This window comes from Choristoneura fumiferana, chromosome 10 (genome assembly GCF_025370935.1).
Source record: "Choristoneura fumiferana chromosome 10, NRCan_CFum_1, whole genome shotgun sequence".
NCBI lineage: Eukaryota > Metazoa > Arthropoda > Insecta > Lepidoptera > Tortricidae > Choristoneura > Choristoneura fumiferana.
The window spans coordinates 9,747,703-9,773,823 of NC_133481.1; the positions used below are offsets into that span (position 1 = coordinate 9,747,703).

Consider the following 26,121-nt stretch of genomic DNA (forward strand, 5'->3'; position numbering starts at 1 on the left):
TTTGACGATATCATTGTTCTATTATACATTGATTCGTTCGTTAATTTCACGACCAAGAAAAGATAATCTACTTACCTTAACCTGCCTTATGAATAAATAAATTCGATCAATGGGACGTTTACACGCAAAACACTTAACACTAATAATATTCACAGAGCTACCTCAAGGAACCTCCGCGCTTGTATAATATTAGTCGCTAGTACTGAGAACAATGTATTAAAGAATTAAAAAAAAAATGTTATTGTAACAAAGTTAGGTAAGCAACAGAGACAACAGGAATATCTTAAAGCATGGCAATTATTACTCTATTAGTCCTAATAAATGTCTACTTAAATAATTTTCTTCCAACTATGCTTTAATTTCATCACAATTACGTCGCTTTATGTTTTTTGAAATATATCATGTATGTTAGGAAGAACAAATGTGATTTTCCCACTAACGTCGATAAGCCAAAGGCTACTAGAAAACATCAGGGAAAGCTTAAAGTTCCATCTTACAGACTGGCTAAAACACAAAAAGTCTTTTCTGGGAAATTGCATACGTTTTTATAATAAATTCCAAAAAAATATAACAAATGAAACGGATACAAAATTCAGATCTATTGTAAGAAGACATTAATATCAAAGGCGTATTATAACAGTTAATGAATTATTATCATAGGACAGGGATATTTTGGAAATAATTCGAATCCCTACGCGCGAGATCCCTTCAAATAGCGAACCTACTGTGTTAAAAATAAAGTTGTGTTAAAATACTTGTGATGTTATACATAATCATTTAATAATATTGGTAAATCTGTTTAAAAAAATAACATATATACCTCGTTTAGTGTTTTCTTGCCGGATTCTTCTCAGCAGAGGTTTTTCCGAACCGAGTGTGGTAAAGATTTTTTTTGACATTCATAAGGCTTTGTTATAGCCTAAATGGAATAAAAGATATTTTGACTTTTGACTTTGATTTGAATCATAACGCACTAAATACCCAGCACAAAGCGGGTTTTTCTGCTCGTAGAGCAGAAAAAATTATGAAATATCCTTTATTGCATTGTTTAAGATTTTTTTTGATTGCACCAAACAAAGAGGGTAAAGTATTTTTGCTATAAATTAGCCTTGCATATGTAAAAAAAAGTCTAAAGTGGTTAGGTTGGTCAACCTGACGGTCTTTATGAATATTTGACAGAATGCGTACAAAAAATTTTTGCCACCAATCCTACCAAAAAATAGTAAGTAGCCGTCTATTTAAAAAAAAACTGTGTGTTTTGGTTGGCCAACCTGGTGCGCATCCGAAATTTTGACAGATCGCAGGTAAAAATATCTGCTAACTAATAAGTAAGAAATTAAAAAAAAAAACAAAGGAACCTTGCGATTTTTCGTGGTCATTTTTTGAGAGTGCGTATGTAAACTTACTCACAAAAATGGAATCATCGAGTGCTAGTGACATTTCTTTCATATTAATTAATTAGCATGAGTTTTTTTTCGTCTACTATTCCTGTAATAGTTGAAAAGAAAGCAGATATGCACCTCCCATTAAGTAATTTATATTGCCCTTGTGCTTTTTAAAGCCCTCGAGGACGCTCGGGCTCCAAATCGGCACTCGGTGCAGTAATAAATAACTTTCTGCTTGGTGCAACAATCTACTATATTAAACGCTAATTCACCTTTATAATTAAATAAACAATGTCATAATTTTTATTAATTGAGTTTTCGTTGAATTAATAACGAAATGACTACTACGTTATTCAAGTAAAAGAACCGGCCAAGTGCGAGTCGGACTCGCGCACGAAGGGTTCCGTACCATTATCTATAACAACATTAGACAGAAAAAAACGGCAAAAAAACATACCAAGTTTGTTGTATGGAGGGGAGCCCCAATTCAATATTTATTTTATTCTGTTATTAGTATTTGTTGTTACAGCAGCTACAGTAATACATCATTTGAGAAAAAATTCAAAGCGTCTCAGTAATAGGGCACGGAACCCTAAGAAGGAACGTCTAACAATAACGGATCTAAATAAGTAAAACTACACTTTTATTGATTTTCATTCGACCCATGGCTCAGGGGGACTACTACGAAATTCAAAAATCGAAGTTCGTATCGTACTGTCTCTCACCTCTCGTATTTTAAATAATATGAGCGTAAGCGGACGGCAAGATACGAAGTTCAAATTTAACACTTCGTACTAAAGGGCCAGTTCGTTGATAGGAATACCCTGATAAATATTATTATTATTATTGTATAATAATATAATGTCACAGTCATTATCAGAAGAAAAACATCAAATTTATAACTCACTTTTTTACCTTCTTTTACTAAATAATAGTAGATGTAGGCAATTGCTGGCTGAGTATGAGTATTAACCGGACGAGCTTGCGAGTCCGTTTAACTAATACGAAGCCAGCAATTGCTATTCCCAGCCGAGACTAATATAAAAGCTTTTCTCAAAAATGGGGAATAATTCTGAAATAGAATAAACTTTTTCTCAAAATTATTGTAAAATTTAATTTAATTCCAATATTTTTCTTATGCTTCCCCTGCCTTTTTTCATTAAAAATAAACTGCAGGTGTATTTTTCACACCGAAAACACACACAAGCTATTTCAGACCCAATAGAAAAAGTCCGGAGTTCCAACAAAATATCTGATACTGGCCATTAGACTTGGCTGTATACGACTTGTGCCAACATTTCCATGGCCTTTTTAACTTTAAAAAAAATGTGACTGATTGCAGGCGCGCTAATTCATTATTGTCGAGCTAGCGCGCCTGCAATCTTTTTAACTTTTTTAATTTTTCGCTGACCATAAACTATGCACTTCACCTGCTGATATGTAAAAGAATAATGTCAACTTTTACGGAGACATTTTGAGAAAATAATAATTAAAACACTTTTAAGTAAGGACTTTTAAAAATCGTGGTTAAATTAAGAATATCTTTAAGAACTCCGTTTTTCTGCGCATAAATAATTGCTTATCTCTATTCTTGATTATCTTCTAAACAATAAGATTTAAGCCACTAAGTAGCGTCTTAAAGAAAATAAACTTCATTTGAAGCCGTTTGTAGAAACAATAGAAGTTTAAAAGTTTTCACTTATATTGTAAACCTACTAGCGTTTTAAGGTCGAAAGTAATATTCGCTATATTATATTACTAGGCGTCAACGCCGGCTGGTGACACGGCCCTCCACCTGCAGCTCGCAGACGGGACGTCGATATGGCCAGGATCCTGGTGGACTACGGAGCGGCCATTGACGCCACCAACGCCTCCGGGATGACGGCCTTGCATATATCAGCTGCTGAAGGCGACGAGCCTCTGGTCAAATATTTTTATGGAGTCAGGGCTAATGCTGCGATTTGCCGAAAACGAGGGTAAGTCGAAATTTTTTTAAAACATGCTATGTTTGAAACGTCTTTGGAAAATGATTGAACATCAGTTCGAAAATTTTTGAAAGATGTAAGAGTGATAGCTAGGTAGGTACGTAAAGAGACTAAAGTGTAGAGGTGACTTTTTTTACTTTTAAACTCACTCTTTCGTCTCATCTACTCGAAGTTTGATTGAAAGACACCCCTTAGCTTAAAGGTATTTAAGTTCACCTTTGTAAATACATGTATCTCAACGTATCTCAATTTTGACTGTTTCTTTACCCGTGTTTTTAGACAATAAAGGGTTTACATACATCTTACATATACTTACAAGTCGCGCAGTTATATAATATTCTCGTAATCTTTGTTTGATATTATAAATTACCTAAAGCGAGGCTGAGACATAATTACCTAATAAAAGTTACAAACAAACAAGTTTGTGACTCGAGTATTTTAACTTTTAATAACCTAACCAACAAAAAGTTGGAAAACCCCGACATTGTCACTTCAAAGTTCAATATCTCGAAAGCGGCTGAAACCGATTTGATAAAAACATGTCTTAGAACCATCGCTAGAAAACCTGCTTTGAAATAAAAAAACCGCATTGGAATCGGTTCACCCGTTTAAAAGCTACGGTACCCCAGACAGACGCACATAGCGGTCAAACTTATAACCCTTTTTTTTGCGTCGGGGTTAAAAAACTACTGTTACCTGTTACCTACTGTGTTGGCTGAGTTTTTTTTAATTGGCTAAGTAACGTTTTTTAGGATTCCGTACCTCAAAAGGAAAAAACTGAACCCTTATCTAGGATCACTTTTTGTCCGTCTGTCTGTCTGTCTGTCTGTCTGTCTGTCAAGACCCTTTTTCTCGGGAACGCGTGGAGGTATCAAGCTGAAATTTATATCAAATACTGAGGTCTACTGTCCCTTGGCGCTGTGAAAAAATCAAACTTCTAAGTCAAGCCAACGCAATCAAAAGATGCAGCCGTTTATGCTGCAAATTTCCGCAAATTTTCGAAACTCGCAAGGGAATCAAAACCTATATACTTACGGGTACTTCCCGTGAACTCAGACTCTTGAAATTTGTTATGAAGGTAGGTAGCTATTATAACACAACCCACTAGAAAAGTCTGAAAATCTTGATTTTTTATGTCTGTCTGTAAATATCAATGACCAATCTGATCCCACACTGCGTACATTTTACTTAACTCGAAAAAAGCGAGATTTTTTTTTTACCGTACAACGGCAAAACCTACTAGACACTGGCCAAATTGTCCTCCAATGGACAGAGCCATATTTTTCTAAAAAACCAACCAACCAACCAACGGTTTTTTATTTGATGATGACAAGATTGACATGTGAAAGTTGACATCTCGTTTTTTATTTCTTTAAGTATGAAGGTTTAGTGGCTTGTCTGCCATTACCGCCGCATATGTCATCTCGATCACAAAAAAAAAATATTTCCACCAAACGATAGGGAATAAAAATTAAAGAGCTACCGTTTCTCGCTCGTTAGGACCAGGACTATCGAAGAAAAATGTAATCTACACCTTTTTAGAAAACTTTACTTAGTCAATTGCTTTTTGCAGTTAACAATGTGTTATTGTCTGATTCCAGACCGCACTCCAATGCATTTGGCGGCAGAAAACGGGCATGCAGCTATTATAGAGCTGCTTGCAGACAAGTTCAAGGCTTCCATCTTTGAACGAACTAAAGACGGTAGCACACTGATGCACATTGCCTCTCTGAACGGGCATGCTGATTGTGCCATGATGCTGTTTAAGAAAGGAGTTTATTTGCACATGCCTAATAAGGTAATTTATTATAACATATAAATTAGGTGAAATTAATTACTTGAGACAATTTGCATCAATTGACATAAGTATTCATCACACAAGTCTTTGTCCCTATTAGGATTTGAACTCAGGCCTTTCTAGCTTTAGCTTCGTTCGCCGTTCAATTTGAACCTTTTGATTTGGTTTGGTTCGCCATATATGATTAGTTCAACTTTTACAACAATTGTAACAAATCGTAACAAAGTTACCTAAAAGCTTCAGGTGTCGTGACACGGTCGACAGTACGGCCAAATCCTTTTTATCTAATATAACTGTCCATATGCTAGCGCGAAGTCGGGTCAGTTCCCTAACATATCATTTGGACTGAATAGTTGATAATGTAAAAAGTTGTTTTTTTTTTTCAGGATGGAGCTCGAAGCATACACACGGCAGCACGCTACGGGCACGTTGGCATCATCAACACACTCTTGCAAAAAGGCGAAAGCGTTGACGTTACAACAAATGTAAGATATTTCTTAGTAGGTACATTACCTGCTTAGTTTCCAATATAAGTCTTATGTCATCTCCAGTCAATAGTGCCACCATAATTCGTAACTAGTAAAAAAAAGGAATTTACTTTACTTATATCTAATCAAATTTTAAACTAATCAAATTCCTGATAATTGACTCTATAACTCAAGAATGGCTGGAAAGATTTTTGCGGTCTCAACAAGTATTAAAAGTTAGGAAAAATCCCAAAAAAAAACAAAATTAATTTTGTAAATGCTCTTCTTAAGTACATTTAAAGGGCATTTTTTTTTTTAGTATCATAATTCAATACAACTATAATTATATTTTGTAAATTGATTTTCTCATATTATATTTTGTAGCGAACGACTTTTTTAGTGGTGAATTGTGTGTTCGCCGGGTCAGCTAATTTAATATAATCTAGCTATTTTATTCAAATTGTCTTGTACAGGATAACTACACAGCTCTTCACATAGCTGTGGAGTCTTGCAAGCCAGCAGTAGTGGAAACTTTACTAGGCTACGGGGCAGACGTCCACATCAGGGGAGGAAAGCAAAGAGAAACACCGCTTCACATCGCTGCCAGAATACCTGAGGGTAAAAACCCCTCCAAGATAATTATATAAAATAATGTTTAAAAGTACCTAACTTAATGCTATTTATTTACACTTCTAGGTGATAAATGTGCACTCATGCTGTTGAAGTCAGGCGCTGGACCGAATAAAGCGACAGAAGATGGTATGACCCGGTCCATGTTGCAGCTAAATATGGTAATTTAGCCACGTTAGTCCTCCTGTTAGAAGATGGGGGTGATCCCTTAAAGAAAACCAAGGTATATCATTTTTATATTTTTTTGATATATTACATTAAGTTCATGTACTTCAATAATACATAAATATTTAATTTTTGCAGACTGGTGAGACACCTCTTCATATGGCGTGTAGAAGTTGCAAGCCTGACATCGTACGGCACCTTATAGAGTTTGTAAAGAACATAAAGGTGAAAACGTTGCCACATCATACCTCGATTCAGTGGACGAAGATGGAGCAAGTGCACTGCACTACGCCTGCAAGATTAAAAAAATGGAAGTACAAGTTCCTGCGGCTGACAGAGAAGTTGTCAAGTGCCTCATAGAAAATGGAACTGATGTGACGCTTATAACAAAACACAATCATGAAACGGCATTTCACTTTTGTGCAATTGCAGGCAACAATGATGTCATGACAGAAATGATTACGCATATGTCGGCTGCTGATGTCGGTAGAGCTCTTAATAGACAAAATTCCGTAGGTTGGACGCCTCTTCTCATTGCTTGTCACAAGGGACATATGGAATTAGTTAGTACTTTGTTGTCGAATCATGCTAGAGTGGACGTGTTTGACGTGGAAGGAAGATCAGCCTTGCATTTGGCAGCAGAGCATGGTTATTTGCAAGTTTGTGACGCATTGCTCACTAATAAAGCGTTTATTAATTCAAAAGCGAGAAATGGCAGAACGGCTCTTCATTTGGCAGCAATGAATGGCTATGCGCACTTAGTTAAGTTTTTAATACGAGACCATAATGCCATGATTGACGTATTAACGCTAAAGAAACAAACTCCCTTACATTTAGCAGCAGCTAGCGGACAAATAGAAGTTTGTAAACTCTTACTAGAACTTGGAGCTAATATTGATGCTACCGACGAATTGGGTCAAAAACCAATACATGCAGCAGCACAGAACAATTACTCAGAAGTTGTACAGTTGTTTTTACAGCAGCATCCGAATTTGGTAATGGCGACAACAAAAGATGGTAATACTTGTGCTCATATAGCAGCTATACAAGGTTCAGTGAAAGTGATCGAGGAACTAATGAAGTTTGATAGGACTGGTGTTATATCTGCCAGAAATAAGTTGAATGATTCGACGCCACTGCAGCTGGCGGCGGAAGGTGGGCACGCAGATGTGGTGCGAGTCCTCGTAAGAGCCGGCGCCTCCTGTACCGACGAGAACAAGGCTGGACTCACCGCAGTGCATTTAGCTGCTGAACATGGCCACACTAATGTTCTAGATGTAATGAGATCGACGAACACCCTGAGGATATCAAGCAAAAAACTCGGTCTTACGCCTTTACACATTGCAGCTTATTATGGACAAGCTGGTAAAGCTATAACGTATTACTACACCACAAATCCCTTTTTAGGGTTCCGGAGCCAAAATGGCAAAAACGGAACCCTTATAGTTTTGCCATGTCTGTCTGTCTGTCTGTCCGTCCGTGCGCGGCTTTGCTCATTGACTATCAATGCTAGAAAGCTGTAATTTTGCACGGATATATATGTAAACTATGCCGACAAAATGGTACAATAAAAAACTAAAATAAAAAAATTTTTAGGGTACATCCCATAGCCGTAAAGTGGGGGTGATTTTTTTTTCCCACCCAACACTATAGTGAGGAGTATCTTTGGATAGGTCTTTTAAAACCATTAGGGGTTTGCTAAGACGATTTTTCGATTCATTGTTTTTTTTGCGAAATATCCCCCCTCTAAAATCTAAACCGGTGGGTGGAAAATTTTGAAACAATTCAAGATGGTAGTAAGTATACCAAACTTTCAAGGAAAACTATAACAGCTAAGTTTGCTTGAGAATTATTAGTAGTTTTACTTTTAAATAGAAGCCTAAGGTATAAAATATACCTAAACTTGGAAGATTCCGTATAAAATACGAAATCCTTAGAAAAATATTACTTAATTTTTTCGTAATGGCTACGGAACCTTATTTTGGGCGTGTTCGACACTCTCTTGGCCGTTTTTTAAAACTATAATAACATTTTCATATTGTTTTATTTTTAAATCTGAAACTAACAATACATATATTTTTATTTTACGCAAACAGAGACAGTTCGGGAACTCCTCTCTGCTGTACCGGGTACTGTCAAGTCAGAAGCTCCAACGGGTGTATCGCTGGTCCCAGTACTGGGCTCTGAATCTGGCCTGACTCCACTACATCTGGCTGCCTACAACGGCAACGAAAATGTCGTCCGGCTACTGCTCAACTCTGCTGGAGTGCAAGTCGATGCCGCTAGTACCGAAAATGTAATTGCAATGAAATTTAATGCTAGTAACTTTTTATTAATCTGGAAAATTTTACGGTTTTAAGAGACTCGCTTCTCTTTCCTTACAGGGTTACAATCCTCTCCATCTCGCATGCTTCGGAGGACACATGTCAATAGTAGGCCTACTACTCAGTAGATCAGCGGAACTACTTCAAAGCACCGATCGACATGGAAAAACAGGCTTACATATAGCTTCTACTTATGGACATTATCAGATGGTAGAGGTATTACTTGGACAGGGTGCAGAAATTAATGCGACTGATAAAAACGGGTGGACACCATTGCATTGCGCTGCAAAAGCTGGTCACCTAAATGTCGTTAAGCTTCTCTGCGAATCCGGAGCGTCACCTAAAAGCGAAACAAACTTAAACTGTGCGCCAATTTGGTTCGCCGCATCTGAAAACCACAACGACGTCCTAGAGTACTTGCTGCACAAAGAGCATGACACACAGTCTCTTATGGACGACAAACGATTCGTTTACAATTTAATGGTATGCTCTAAAAACCACAACAATATACCGATAGAAGAGTTCGTGTTAGTATCGCCTGCACCTGTCGACACCGCCGCAAAGTTATCCAACATCTACATTAATTTATCTACTAAGGTAATGTCATTGTACCTTGACATAAACGAGTTAGGTACGTGCCGATAGCATCTGATTATTCAACATGCGTTGTATCGTGCCCTTAACAGGAAAAGGAACGTGCCAAAGACCTGATCGCCGCGGGGAAACAATGCGAAGCGATGGCCACGGAGCTGCTGGCGTTGGCGGCAGGGGCGGACTCCGCGGGGCACATCCTCACGGCCACCGACAACCGTAACATCGAGTTCTTAGACGTTCTCATTGAGAACGAGCAGAAAGAGGTCATCGCCCACACAGTTGTACAGAGATATCTTCAGGTAAAAAATAGGTAACTTTTTCTAGGACATTAAACACAGCGCAAGAAAATCGTGATTAAATTATATACAACTGTTATTTTTAATTGTTTTAGGAACTCTGGAGAGGGAGTCTCAAATGGACTGGCATCAAAATAATGTTCCTTTTTTTCGCATTTATTATCTGTCCACCAGTTTGGATGGTGTTTTCTCTTCCAATATTAAAATACAATAAGGTTCCAATAATTAAGTTCATGTCGTATCTGACTTCTCACATTTACCTCATGATATTGTTAGCTTTAGTGGCGATAACGCCTATTTATAACTCTATTTTTAGGGAGAGTTTGGTACCGCAATGGTACGAGTGGATGCTGCTTATTTGGTTAAGTGGCCTGCTTCTCTTTGAACTCACCAACCCCAGTGATAAGTCGGGGCTAGGTTGGATTAAAATAGCAGTTTTATTATTAGGCATGATCGGGGTAGCCTCGCATGTCGTAGGCTGGATATTTGTTGAAAAAAAATATTGGCCAACACTAATGTATTGTAGAAACCAGTGTTTCGCCTTATCATTTTTACTAGCTTGTGTCCAAATTCTGGACTTCCTCTCCTTTCATCACCTCTTCGGCCCATGGGCCATCATCATTGGTGATCTTATGAAAGACTTGGGAAGATTTCTTGCAGTTTTAGCTATATTTGTATTTGGCTTCTCGATGCACATCGTCGCGCTGAACCAGCCGTTCAGGAACGTTGCCAAACCGGAAGACGCAAAATACGCAAGAACGGTCAGGAAGAAACTTTTCTCCGACGGTGAGTCATCATCTTTTCTGTCAATTTACCATTATTCATTATTCAAATTTATATGTTTCGATTATAGTGTAAATAAAATCCGTGTATGTAATTTCAAAAAAAAAACTGGGGTTTGTTCTTTTGCCGTTATTAATACTTATTGCCTATTAGATTCAAATCTTCGAACGAAACGACAAACAAATGACGCGCAATGGATAAGTACCGGGGAAGTCTACAGGAGGAAACAGGGGCCGTCGCTGGGGCGTAAGTCCAAGTTAGAGAACAGCCGTCTACATGTGCCACTCTCATACGATGATCGCATATTATCTCGATGTGCTTCTTTTCTTTTCTTTGTTTTCTACTTAATGACCCATGCATCCGCTTGACAGCTTCAATGTTTACCGTCACATCGAGAATGTTATCATCGTTGATTGAAATTAATGTTAAATACATTTATTAGTTAGATAATTGTGCTGCCATGCAACACCAATGTGGAATGTGTTAGGACGTTGTAAAATATAAAATAGTCGCTTGTTATAACTCGCACCGTGAAAATTACAGTTACGAGTTATAGCAGCGAATGCGGTTTAGATTGTCTTTATATTGTTGAACCTCGTGCTCAATGCATATTCTGCTTCACGGAAACCATACGCGCGCTTAATGGGCCCGTTTTCTGATATGGAGTTGACACAGAGCATGCATTACGCGTCACAACTCTAGATTTAGTGGAATGAGTGGCCGACCTCACGCATTTGATGGGGCAAGTTTTTTTGCGCATGCCGTGGCTGGCTTATGTCCTGCGTTTACATTACACCGGTGTCTTGACTCTCGAGATACCTTTATGTTTCGGATATGTTTGGCTGATTGTCCTCAATGTGGCGCTCGCGCCCACGCTGTCCTTATCTGTGACACCTAGCTGATGTAGCGGGACAGGGTAGATTGATGCACCGGCTCTTTTCATAAATACTTACTGGCTATGCTCTAGTGTCCTATGAAGACTTCTAGAGTCTCTGTGCTAATTATAGATTTTATTTTTTATTTATACAAAATAAATGGTTTGGAACCGAACATGATCAGTCTACCCCTTCCTTCCTTACACACGATCATCCCATTGTACCTAATGGCAGATAAATGTAAACTTACTGGATGTAAATTTCCATTTCTGCTAAACTATTTATACATTTTTTTGGTCACAAGGAACGGACACAGAGCATACTTATTTTATTATCACTGAGCGCTGCATCAACCTAAACCCATTTGTGTCTTTGATGTTTGAGTAGAACCGTTAAGACCGTGGTCCATTTGAGTATTGTCTTCTAGCGACATTGTCGGCGATCGAGGCGTTCGAGAGATTGTTCTTCGCCATTTTCGGCCAGACCACCTTGTCGGACCTGAACTACGTCTCCGCGCTGCGGACCGCCTGGACGCAGAACCTCTTCAAGTTCGTGTTCGGCGGCTACTTGCTGATGTCGGTAGTGGTGTTGATTACACTCCTCATTGCGATGATGTCGGACACTTACCAACGCATCCAGGTAACTGTGTGTATCACCTCGCGTTTACATTTGTTCGCAGTGACAATGAACCCGATATTTGCATTCGAGCTGCTGTTCTTCGCGGTGTTCGGACAGACGACGACGGAGAACACGCGCGTGCATCGCGACAGCAACATGCAGCCCGCCTGGACCAACTACCTCTTCAAAATAGTGTTCGGGATTTACATGCTGGTGTCGGTGGTGGTACTCATCAATCTGCTCATCGCTATGATGTCAGATACGTACCAGCGCATCCAGGTAACGTCCGTCGGACGGGAACAACGTACGCTATACGCATTCGTAATCCACACGCTACAAGCTAACAAAGAACATGACTAATGCGGTCAAATAAATTAAATAATTTGAATAAATTATTTCACACGGAGTTTCCATTATGTATGATGTTTAACACAATAAGAAAAGAAAAAACCATTTATATTATTAAGTATATATAGAATTCAACTTCCTACTAACATTACTTATCATTAACACACGGAAATATTCTTGTATCATTCTTAATCTATCCATTTAATATAAATAGTACTTAACTTGATAAACTTATTGCTTATTAAAAAACCTGTTATTGTTGTTATTATATTGGCTTTCGCCCTTCGTAAACCTCGATTTTAATGTTATTAATACCATAATGAGCAAGCGACTTGTATTGGAACATACATACTTCCTATTCCTCATTTCTGTTTTGCGTAGAAAACGCGTATAGTATATCCATCCGGAATCGATTTACGAATAAATTTACCTCCTTTAAACTCGTAAATGGCAAATCAACACATTGTTAATAGATCTAATATAATACTAATCTACTGAATGGCATTTTTGATCTTTAATGGGATCCTGAGTTATACATTATTACGTTTTGTTATATTTTTAAACTGCATGGTACCAACTCATTTAAAGTCGTATAAATAAATGTGAACATAAATAATGAATTTCAAAGTGCAATTTTTTTTCTAGCTATTCAGCTAGTATTAACCTCTGGTATGCTTAAGACGCGGATCAGCGTCAAATTTAAGGCTATATTTATTTTATTTTATTTAAAAAGCAGAATTTATGCTTGTAAAATCAGACGAGACTAGAATGCAGTACTGGTTTAGTTCCGGCATACGAGGGGTTAAGTACGTCGTGCTTTAGAGTATGGCACAAAAACATTGGAAAAAATCTTATGTACAAAATCATTCAAGCATTTTACTTGAAAAATTTGAGAGTTACTAGGAAAGTAGCGCCCTCATTCATTTCTACTATTTTATGTCATACTCTAACCATATAATATTTGAGAACTTCTCGACCTCAATAAGACTAGGGCCGAGTTCTCAAATAAACACCGACTATAATCGGATTCCTCACTTTTTTTCGTAACATTGTACTCTTTTCCTAACAACAAGTTTCTCAGTTGTATAACATATTACGCTTACACTCTTACACACATTACTATTACAGGCACAATCAGATATAGAGTGGAAATATGGGTTGTCAAAACTAATTCGAAACATGCACCGGACGACCACCGCCCCATCGCCACTTAACCTGGTCACCACGTGGCTGATGTGGCTCATACACAAATGCAAGGTAAGTCAACGTAGACTCATAGATCTCAGTGTTAACGATTTGAAAGCTCCTGCGAGATTACCTTTCAATGTTCCGATTCCGACTAAACATTCCCAATCTCGATGTTAACCCGAATTTTAATAATTTAGAGTATACTAGCTGTTGCCCGCGACTCCGTTCGCGGAGAAGTATAAAAAATAGTTTACATCCTATTCTCAGACCTACCGAATACACACAAAAAATGTAATAAAAATCGGTCAAGCCGTTTCGAAGGATTTGGTCACAAACATTTTTGACCCGAGAATTTTAAAAGCCCTCATAAGTTTTAAGTCTAAGCAGATAACGATTATGTAATAGGTTTAACTACATATAAGCAGGTTTTTCTTATGACATTTTTTAACTAACTTAAGCGGCAATTACACTTAGTCGTTCGCCGCATGCAGCATGCGGCGACCGCAAAAGTGTAAAGAACACGGTAGTCGGCCGCCTTAATATGGCCGCCGCAGTAGACGGACAGACTAATGTAAAGACAACGTTCGTTCGCCGAAGTAGTTTGAAACATATTCGGCGACCGCATTAGGTGAACGACGCAGTGTAATTGCCGCTTTAGACTTCTTATAAATTGGATTGGTCGCGAACCTTTTGACAACTTTCATGGAAACATAGTGAGATGGTTTCCCCTTACCTTCTATACCGTAGTGATAGAGTCTGGGGGCTACTACGAAAATCGAAAATCGAAGTTTGTATCGTACCATCCCTCTCACTCTCGTATTTAATAATATAAACGGCAGCGGGACGGCAAAATACGAAGTTCGAATTTTGCACTTCGTAGTACAGGGCCTGCACTTCGAAGTTGGCAAAAGAGAGAGAGCTACTGTCTATTCTGGCATCATGCAATTTAATCAACTTTAACGACACCTACGGGTCAAGATGAGTCCGTCGCACTGTAAAACCGGGCACAGCGCGGCAAACTTAAAGTTGAGAATTACGAATTGGGAACATTGATGGGATTCTTGCTTAAGAACTATCAAATCGTTTCTGTCATAGAAAAACAACCCTCAAGGTACTGCTTACTGCTTTACCGGGAGATCTATCATTGTATTTACATCAAAATGAAATTATACGTCAAGCAATTAATTGGAAGGTATCGAAGGAAGGAAGCGAAGTGCACCCAACCACCAACAGTGATCCCTTAAGGATCCTATTCAATACCCGTAGACGTCACTTGACATTTTACATTATCACTGCTATACCCATTTGATTCACAACCAATTAATAGACAAAGATCTAACAAAAAAAGATAATTTACTCTCTACAAATATTCGACACAAATTGGCGAGTTCATCACTACATTTTTTTTGAAAATTAAAGAAAATGTCAACTGGAGATTAATTAGTTGCAAACAGTCAATACACGGCACTCGCACATTACCTTGATCTCGACAGTTGCCAAAGAAATTGCCTGAACACTGTATCCTATGTGGTTCGGAATGTAAGGTCTTTCAGATTAACCATTACTATGGTCAAATTATGCTGAACAAAACGACGATGCACTTGCACATCATTTAGTGATGCTCCATTAACATATTGCACGCAGGATCGCATAAGTAAGAAGAAGCGTCCAAGCCTGGTGCATATGATTGGATTGCAGAGGCAGGACCAGATGAGCGCAAGGACAAAGGCTGGTGCCAAGTGGCTCTCTAAAGTGAAGAGAGGACAAGTTGTACCCAAAGGTGAGCCTACTACTTTAAATTTTCCTTAAACACGATGTAAGTCAAATGGTACTTGAAGAGCGGTAAAAGGTCAAAATGCATACTACTTTACGCCAGCATTCATATTTATCATTGAAACTAAGTATAAAAATTAATAAGCTGCATTATTATTCAACTGTGTTTCCAAACTTTACATCTAATCCTTGATACATATTATATTATTTTAATCTAGCTCGCATTACATGACTAACGCGCCTGTTCTTTCGGAAGCTAATGAACAAAAACCTTGAAACAACATTTTTTTCAGAGTCAACACGCCTGTCAGTGGTGCACCTGAGCCCATTAGGCTCTCAGTTGAGCTTCAACAACATGACAAGGATAGAAAATGTCGTAGACTGGGAGATCATAGCAAAGAAGTACAGAGCACTCACGAGAGACGAGCCCGAAGAACTTATGACTAAGGATACTGATGATGCAGACGCGGCAGATGACACTTCTGAAATCGTGCCCAATAACGTTGGAGCCCCGACTTGAGATAACCGAGCTGTTATAATACAATTTCATGTCAATAAGTGCGGAACCTATCTAGGTAAAACAGTGATGTCAAAGTGCCTATGAAGAATACATTCCTTTTAAACATAAAAAAAACGGGGAATAGTTTCAGAAATGCGATTTCAAACAGCTCTTTAAATTTAAGGATCATATAGCATTTACTTTGAAACAATGTATACAGATCAGAGATTCGTTTTTTTTAATAAACTATTATAACCATGATTGAAATACGCGTAAATATACTAGGTACCGTATTTATTTTCACCGATATCAGCGCAGACCGCAGTTTTCTTATTTGTGGTGTTTATATTAATATAGGCAAACAAATTACAATGGAAAGAAAGCTTGTAAATATATTGCATTTTAATATAGAAAGTTATGTTCAGGTACATTTTGAATCGTGTTTAATTTAGTACTTAAGAATAAAGCAATAAGTAAAGTAAGTTATGAAATAGTTTTCCTGAGATTAATAGTTATTTTAATTGTTACGGTTGCAGCTAATTTGCAACCAAAACAATAAATTATTTTGTAAGATTGACCGAATGTTTGTGATAGTGAAAAGCATATTTTTCCATTTAAGCATTGTAAGAAATTCTAAAGTTAACGTAAACTAATAATTAATAAATAACTTACTAATTTGAAACGCAATGGTATTTTTGTAAATATAAACGTGTTGTGCATTTGTGTACCTACTTGTATTGTTTTAAATAAAAGCAATACAGTTTTATTACATAATTTGTTTTTTTTTTTTCATTATCTAAAATTAGAAGCTAACCAAACTCAATGAAATACTTGAATGCTTAAAACATACAGAATGATCGGACGACATAATCAGGATCGACCTACCTGATTCAGTTTGTTAAGACTAGGTACTACAAATAGGTATTATACCAAAGTTTTCTGTTTTTAAATATTGAAAACATTATTTACTAAGTGCATGGTCACTGTACAATTAAAAATACGTATGTTTTACTTTATTATGATTGTAAACGATCAATTACTTAGGGTGTACGGTCGGTCCTGCTCACATCTCCCGAATCATCCAGTACTTAGGTATTTAATTTTTTTAAACTTCATTTTTTACACACTCGCTAAAATATTCTGAATTTATTTACTTACACATACCGTGACATTGTGGAATCATCTTCCGTCGGCCAGCAGTGTTGCCGGACAACTATGACATCTACTATGAAAAGGGCTTAAATGTCTTAAAAGACCACTGCAACGGACCAATGACTCTTGAGTAGTTGGTACTCATGAGTGGTGGTGATCATTTCCCATCAGATGATCTGCATGCTCGTTTGCCTCCCTAATTATATTGCCTCATAATAAAAATATATATCAATGAGGTATTGAGTCTAGTTAAGTATATATCTACGGACAAGTGTTCGTGAAGATTTTCAGTTTGGATTAGTGATCGAATAAACTTGATTTAACTGTGTCTCGTGTTAATCGAAATTACTTTCAACATTTGCGGTGTCACATCAGTAGGGTGCGCTGGCGCGGCGTAACGTGCGCGTGAGTCGGTTCGTGGTCTGTGTAAAATAAAAGCTTTAGTGTAAAATAAAAATGTTAAGTGTAAAGGACCTGTGGAAACTAGCCCTTATTTTAATAGGTTGGTGATTAGTAACTATTTTGAATTAGTAATTAAGTAAATAATCAAATTACTTAGTAAATCAAAATCTATTAATTAAATTTCATAATTTCAATATTTACTTAATAACATCATCATCATCATAATCATCATTTCCTGATAAATTCACAATTAGAGTGGGTAGAAAAATATTACAAAAATCTGCCAGTTTATTTAAAGAATGATTATTTTCGTTTTATTAATTTTTTTTTTGTAAAAATCGCAAGATTAGTTTTTAGAGAATACCTATTTTATTGTACTAATTATACCAAATTAAAGTTTTAATTAAATATTATTCGCTACGACCAAATGAAATTATTGAATTAAATTTAGTAAGTTAAATATTTTACGTTTGGTAAACTTTTTTGGCATCATAATTGGCTGAACATTATCAGATCATCATTCAGAACATAAATCATAATCTACTATAACTTCACAAACTATGTCATCTGTCAAAAGTAGCATCATCAATTCATTAAATGAGATAGTATTTGTTTTGGTCTACGAGACATTCGTAACAATAGAAACGATAATTGCGATCAGAATAAAACAACAAATTATAACAAAGTAATAAAATAGAGATTTTGCTATAACATAAAAAAAGAAAAGGAAAAAAAAGAAAGAAGTCTGTTATAATATTGTTTCCGTCCTCTACAGTGCTATTTTATTAAACTCTATTTTATAATACAACTCGCAAAAGTTTTTTTTTTATTCGATTGGTAACGCAACGTCAAACACAATCCGCGCGGAATAATAATTCGCCGCTGATGCTTCACGCGTAAAGTACGACCCACATTTTAACCGACTTCAAAAAAGGAGGAGGTTCAATGTTTGATTTTTTTTATGTATGTTCACCTATTACTCAATCAATTGTGGACCAATTTTCAAAATTCTTTTCTTATTCGAAAGAGTAGGTACTCTTCTGAGGTGGACCCATTGTCACCAAGTCAAGATCTGATGATGGGATCCTAGGGAAATCGAGGGCAAACCTCAAATTTTATAGGTACACCTATGGCGATTTGGGCATATTTAGCATTAAGATAAGCATTTACGTTCAGAAAGTATCATTTGGTAAACTGGACCTGATTAAGAAGACCGTAGATGGACAATGGAACTCGCCAAAGTTAAGTAATGCTCGCGCGTCTATAAATGATCTATTAATATACCTATATAAGCGACTAAGAAGAAGCTTTAAGTTACTTAATGATTCTTTCGAAGTGATCTGATGCTGAAGCCGGAAGGTAGGCAACGGAACTCTGTAATAAAACAACGTAACTAGGCTGTGTTTAGGATTAATTAGGCTTAATGGGATCGTTTTGAGATATACTTTGGCTACAAATTACTAAAAAGTGAGAAATAAAGAAAAAATTTAACAAAAAAGTAAAACCGACTCCAAAAAAATAAAAAAATAAAAAATGGAACTGACTACAAAAACCTTGAAAATATTTTTCTAGGTAGGTAGGCTAAGTCGGTGACTCAGCACGACCCAGCGGAGGGATTGAAACCCATATTATGTAGGTGATAGGTAGACGACGATTGTTCCACTCCTGCTGGCTCGTGCTGAGGCACCGACTTCGAGCTAGTAGGTACCTACCTAGAAAAATATTTTCAAGGTTTTTGTAGTCGGTTCCATTTTTTGTTATTTTTTTGGAGTCGGTTTGTTTATAACACATGTGTGGAAAACGGGCTTACGGCTCACCTGTGTAAGCAAAGACCGCCGGCTATGGATTCCTGCAACATCGTTTGGTTTGTTATGTTCGACGATTTTAGGCGTTAGCCGTTAGCGCCTAAAAACTGTAGGTCAACTGACCTGGAATTATTTTTACCCACATTGGATATCGCATATCACAATATTTTTATGAGGTAGGTGTTGTCGAACAGGTGAAAAAGCTTTCGAAAAAAAAAAATATGCCCGCTTTTTTTGCTGCACTTTTGATTGGCTGTACTTGCATCGTCATCCAAATTATCGTACCAAGTTTCAATTCGATGCCATAACCGTTGAGGAGTTCCCTCCTGCGGAGGCGATCCTGAAATGATCACCAGAATTCCACTACCAGATCAGTATTGAAACCGGCCTTACATAAGAATGCCAAATTTCAACTCAATCAAATAGGTACCAAGAAGTGGATGAAATATTGATTGCAATATTCCTAGACGTAGGTACAGACCTACATGTGAAGTTAAATAAAACCTTTTCAATTAACGTTATAGAACCATAAAATTAACCTAATTAAAATTATGAGGCGAACCAAGAAAACGTGCAGTACTTGCTTTAATTTCAGATTAAAAGAAGCTCAGTCTTATCAATAGCAAGGTCTATTGGTGATAATTGTCTCATGATATTTATTTCACGTTTCGGTAAGTATTTCAACTTCATAATGCGTACGAAAAAGTTTAATTTTTGTACACTTTTGAATTTATGAGCCCGAGCCCAGAGGACGGGTACTTCTGGGTGGAAATAATAACTTGTTAAATGATAAAAAAATGAAATGATATGTTTAACGCAGTTATTATAATATTACAGACAAACACCTTGTTTTTTTTATGTATAATTAGTCTGTAATAGTTTCCCACTGTTGGGCTGAGGCCTTTCCCCTCGATTTCCAAACAATGCTCGAGAACTCATGTAGATCATCCGGCCATTTTCACCTAATTAAATAATTAATTAAGATCGGTATACAAATTTATTCACCGTGCCAATGAAACTAATAAAACGACATTAGGTACTTTCTTTCACTGACTGCTTTGTGCTTTATTCAAAAGTGAAGTCAAATAATGCACTAAAAAACTTAAATGAAGAAAACATGACAAGTAGAAAATTATTTATATTTCCAGGTATTTTTCATAACACGCAAGGTGCCTGGCTGCGCTGCTACAACGGGTGCGTATTTATAAATCTACCGCGATATCCGTCACGCAATTCGTATTAAGAAAAAGGTACAAAATTATCCTTATAAGAAAATAATAATAATAAAAAAAAAACTTTATTCAATAAGACAAAATTGCACAAGAGAGGAATGAACAATTACAAAGAAAAAGACAACTTAGGTTAAACATAGTACAATTAAATAAGTTGAATCCTGACTCACAAACTAGGCAAGGCCCGTATCTTGCAAGTCAAAATCAATGTATTTATCCTGATAATGAGTAACTATTATATACATATTTTTCTATGGCATAATGTCATATACATGGAGTATGTGACATTATGCCATAGAAATAGCTATTTATAATAGACGAAAACAAGGCCACAGGATAACTTCGCAACTAACATTATTACGGTAATATACAATAACCCCAAACTTTGCAAAAGAAAATGATATTTACAATTAAATATACACATATTTGCCTAACCCAACCGTCAATGTACTGCTGATTGCCGTGTACCATTACATTACATAGCAAATAAATATTTCATTTCATATTAGAAGCAGTATAGTATAGCTTTTGTCCGCGACTTCATTCGTTCGTTCGACTCCACGAACTCTTTTATCGCTATCCTGCTGGAACTATGCAATTTTTCGGGATAAAACTATTCTGTTTTTCCCTGGTTGTCAAAATATGTCCGTACAAAATTTTATCTTAATTGGTTCAGCAGTTTAAGCATGAAGAGGTAGGTAACAGATAGACCGACAGGCACACAGATTGAGGTACCTACTTTCGCATTTAAAATATTGGTATCTAAGGATTACAGTAATCATACATTTCACTCTACATACAAAATTACTTATCACTGCATACATTAATTTTTCACTTCTCATGCTCGTAAAGTTGGTGTTTATGCTGGATCTAGGCGACATAAAATGACTTTTTATGCACTAGTGCATAAAATATAATCTTCGTCTAAGACCAAGGTAATTAGGTGTCAACAGCCACAAACAAAGAAGTTTCTTTATATTTTTTTAATTCATTTTTTATTTATATAAAACTAAAAATCAATCAAATCAATCAAAATAAATCACTAAAACTAAAAAAAATATAATTATGTAGTAATGCAAGATAAATAAAATTTACGTAGTGAGTGAACAATTGTTTTCACTGTTGCTATTTCATTTCCTCGCCATCGAAGTGAAAAGAAGAGTGTAAAACTCGAGCATTAAATCCATTTTCCCTTCGACGTGTCTATCCACCCTCGCCGTACCGGCTCGGGTGGCTATATGAACATCTTGGGTAAAATGGGTCGTTTTATGCTCTTGTTGTACAATCTACTATTGAGGGCCAGATTTTTTTGCCGCTCAGTATATAAATAATGATAGTTTTATGACATAATTAATAAGTCAGCCCAAAAATTCCATGTCAATATTTCGAAACTATTTGTCTAAAGCTGTCCAAAGTAGACCATTGGGTTACTTATACAACCGAGGATCGTTTATGCGTAATCGAACGCAACCACTTTTCCTTAGTAAATAACAGACCACCGCACGCACAGACACACAGACCGGTTTTTAATTTTTTTCGGTTAATTAATCAGTGTAATACCTACTGCGCCCACCTAAGATCCATCATTGAAATTAGGCTGCGTTTCCACCAGAGATTTGCAAGACATGTGTTTGTCATGAACCAATAGAAATGCTTCATTTACATATCCTCGCTCCGCCGCGCTGTTTCCACTAGAGCTGAGCTGAGCGAGGATAGATAGATTAAGCGTTTCTATTAGTTCATGACAAACAGATTACTCGTAACGCATCCTCGCACTGCGCACTGTGGAAATGCAGCCTTAATCGTGGCAAGTATCGTGGCAAGTGTGCCCGTCCGTATGCTCGTTTGCCCCCTCTTATATAAAAAAAAGTTAATTAACTAAGTCATAAAGCGACAGTGGAACTTAATTTTATTGATTCAAGCTTTACTTGGCGGAGGTTCAAATCAATGAACAAAACAATTTTTTTTAAGTGGAATTTAAGTAGTTTATGATCTTTTTAATTACAAGATAGGGGATTAACGTGCAAGCGGATCACCTGATGGGAAACAATCACCGTCATACATGAACACCCCCGACCAAATCTGAATAACTTAAGTTCTGACATACATTGGCCGTTTCTTCTTACTTAATTTTAAGATTGTAAACGAGTACCTACTGCCTAATTTATTAAAGAAAATTGAATCTTTGTCTTGTAGGTATTTTTGTTTTATATCTAAAGAGTTATTTGAGAGTATTTCAATGGCCAGTTTTGTATGTAAACACGTTTCTTCTGCCAAAGATGAACCTATTTTTGGATTACACATATTAATAAATACACTAGCTGTAGCCCGCGACTCCGTTCGCTTAGATTTCGTTTATCGCTATCCCGCTGGAGCTATGCAATTTTCCGGGATCAAAACTATCTGTATACCGAATTTCATCTAAATCGGTTCAGTAGATCCAGAGTAAATCCACAGATTACCCCCCTACAACCTCACAAACTACACAAAGGTATAAGTAGTATAAAGGCTTACTACATGTTTAACCATTTTAGCGCCCCTATCTCAAGACAATACTTTTATTAGTTTACAAGCGGTTCACTGTCGCTTGCTTGAATTTCATATGCCATCATAATAAAAATATATCGTTTTCCATAATATTTTGAAACAGTATTTCCTTCACAATTTTTGCTATTACACTAACATAACCTAACCTACTGCATTCTATATGATACCATCTCCGGATACCATACTAAAAAATCCAGTAACCAGCACAGTTCTACATATTTTGCAGGTGGTAAGACCGCCCGGATTGCTACCACCATCTTGCTCGCTAATCCTGCCGTGAAGCAGCAGTGCTTGCACTGTTGTGTTTCGGCGTGGAGAGTAAGACAGCCGGTGAAATTACTGGCACTTGAGGTATCCCATCTTAGGCCTCTAGGTTGGCAACGCATCTGCAATACCCCTGGTGTTGCAGATGTTTATGGGCGGTGGTGATCTCTTACTATCAGGTGACCCACTTGCTCGTTTGCCATCCAGTCGAATAAAAATATACATATATTTTATGGCAAAAATTGGTATGTAAAGTGAAATTATGACACGTTATAGGCAGCGAAGTGATTCGCTTACAAGCACCTACACAGACATAACATTGAAACAATCTTTACCATACCTAAATTATAAGTTATCACAAACGAATGTGATGCTCTCTCTTTATTCGGACAAAACAAACAGAGACAGCATAAAATTTACCAATCAGTGGTGAAATATGCCCTAATTCTTATTATTTCAAGGGTACAACGTGATCACTAAAAAATATAATTGTGTCATTTAACGACACAGTCAAAGGAAACAAACCAATAAGAAACAGTTTATTGAACACGCATCGTTTGCCCTTCGTTTTGCTTTCTCAACGTCTGGAGCGGAAGACTTGCAGTTGGTGCAATTGCTAGTCTTGCAAGCCAACATGTGCAGCCAAGGCTGCCGTTAATTAGTAGCTATTTCAATTTACTAGTTGGACTTTAGTTTGAAGGTCTCTACATTACTTACACCGTATCATACCATAACCGTACCTAATAACAACGTGTCAGGCAATAGTACATTACTGTAGAGGCCGGGAAGTAGGGGGTTGCCGGCCAAGCAGATATAGATGCGAGGCCGGCAACCCCAGGTTCCGGCCGAGGCTTGTATAGTGCTTTTCTCAAACATTACATGAAATAAAATAAAAAAAAAAACAAGAAATGAAGCTGGCGGGACGCTAGTCTGGTCGCGGTGTTGTGTACGCGCGTGTCGCGCTGGCTGCTGGCGGTGCTGCTGTGCGTGCTGTGGTGTTGCTGGGCGTGGGCTGCGTGCGTGTCGCAGAGCGCGCGTTGAAACAAAAGACGGTCGCATTGCCGGCCAGCGGCCTGCAAGGTTGTATGAAATCTCTTTGCAGGCCGCTGGAGTGAACACGCGCACGCAGCTGAGCCACAGCGCCTGCAGCGAGAAACTTCTCGGCCTATTATTTGTAACACAACGTCAAAATTTCATGTCATGTTTGAGAAAAAATATATTCTTTTCTTCACCATTCCCTTAGCTTTAGTCAAACTAGGTGTGCAAGGGTGTGATATTAAAGGGGCACGTGTTAACAACTACAAGTTAACGATCATTATATGCCTTGTTTTTCAATATTCACAATAACTATCTATCTCTCGTCTTGTCTAGAACGCTGTCAACATTTGATCCGCCTCTGGTCTAGAAAAGCGAAATTTTAAATGAATTTTCTTCAAACATTGTAAATGATGACCACGATAACATTTTAGGAATTGAATAAACTCAGAATTTTAATTTAGCTGCCAAATCTACGTAATGTATAGAGACAGTGTATTGACAATTGACATTGGTAATTTTCATATGCATTTTAGTAACAGTATATAACAACCTTCACGACGGCAAAAACGCTACTCAGAACAATACAAAGAATTGTAGTAGCAATTTGTCTAGCCAAATAAACACAAAGCCAGTGGCTATTAGAATTGCTGATTGGGTTGATTATTATCCAATAAGTGACATCCATGTGACATCTAGGGTATTATCTATTCTTCCGCCTTTATCTATTCATCATCATCATCATCATCATCAGCCCGAAGACGTCCACTGCTGGACAAAGGCCTCCCCCTTAGAACGCCACAATGAACGACAACTTGCCACTTGCATCCACCGGTTTATCTATTCGCTGCTTTGCAATCGTTAGGGCATTTGAATCAAAATTCAATTCTTAAAAGATTTCGCGAAAATTCCCGTAAAGAGCCCTATCTCGGAATAACGTTGCATGAAAACATCCGAGTCAAATTTCATGCCTATAAACTTACTGGTTAAGATTTAGGAATTTTATCACAGATCCGTGCGAACATCGGATTGAAAAGTGACCTATGTATGTTTTGTACAAGAGATACAAATTATATCTTTAATTTAACTCCGTCCCGTCGTATCAGCGTAAATGAGTTACAAACTTTCACACAAATGCACATACACTCACAAAGTTTCACATTTATGATACTAGTAGGATGGTATATTTTATCATTTTTAATCTGTTTTAAAATTAATCCGGATTATTTCAGCAGGTGTTGGTTCAGGAGGTGGTTGGACAAGTTCTTCTGAACATTGTAACTGTACTAATTAATTATACATGGTTTTCAGGTTTTTCAAGTGTGGTTGATAATACAAGTATATTTCAATGCACTGATCAATATATAAAAATGAAACTACGAGTAAGGCGTTACGAGTCGACACTTTGAATAGTAAAAAAAAAACCATTTCAGGAGTATTTAAACTATCGAATGCACTGTCGCGGCCTCTGGTAGCTCGTGAGAACCCAGTCAAGCAAATTATTAAGTTTATGTAATTTATTGTGAATCCCACAAAAGTATGAACGCGAACTGAGAATGAGACTTTTAGGGGGTGAGTTTTAAAAGTTGGTTTGAGTCACCTGCATTAATATCTGCCACAGCGAAACCTGCAAAAATATCTGACGCGTTGTACCGGCCCTAGAAATAAATAGAGTCGTACGTACGTTACGTATCAGATATATATGCACGCTTTGTTGTGTCACGTACTTACCTATTGTTGCTGGTGACTGTACGTCGGCAGGAACTTCTCTCAGCCACCCTCAGCCCTAGTGTGACGATCTTCAGCCGGGACAGTTAGAAGCAGTGCAGCAAAAGGGCTTGCTCCGGTGTAGGGACCCGTAAAGAGTCTCCGAAGCTTCTCCCGATACAGCGTTCTTTTTAGAGGAGAATACAGAGAGAATCCGAAGGGGGTCTTGTAGTTCGTAAAGATCGCTTT

General features: G+C 37.3%; 2 protein-coding genes across 2 annotated transcripts in view; one reads left to right on the top strand and one right to left on the bottom strand.

Annotated features, from left to right (window-relative positions):
• The window catches only part of LOC141431748 (medium-chain acyl-CoA ligase ACSF2, mitochondrial-like), a gene marked incomplete at its 5' end in the record, with an annotated part of 134,319 nt that extends 108,340 nt beyond the window's left edge, over positions 1–25,979 (bottom strand). Inside the window, one exon of the mRNA XM_074092925.1 lies at positions 25,897–25,979. Coding sequence (XP_073949026.1) covers positions 25,897–25,979 — 83 coding nt within the window. The remainder of the gene's footprint in view (positions 1–25,896) is intronic.
• LOC141432052 (uncharacterized) lies at positions 4,977–16,447 on the top strand. Its single transcript, XM_074093425.1, is given in 16 exon segments — positions 4,977–5,168; positions 5,555–5,653; positions 6,109–6,253; positions 6,332–6,397; positions 6,400–6,488; positions 6,569–6,635; positions 6,638–7,795; positions 8,527–8,726; positions 8,815–9,351; positions 9,441–9,647; positions 9,740–10,430; positions 10,581–10,673; positions 11,730–11,941; positions 13,397–13,525; positions 15,101–15,236; positions 15,523–16,447. Coding segments are annotated over 16 exon segments (4,242 nt in total). The 5' UTR covers positions 4,977–4,982; the 3' UTR covers positions 15,750–16,447.
• Positions 25,980–26,121: the final 142 nt, after the last annotated feature.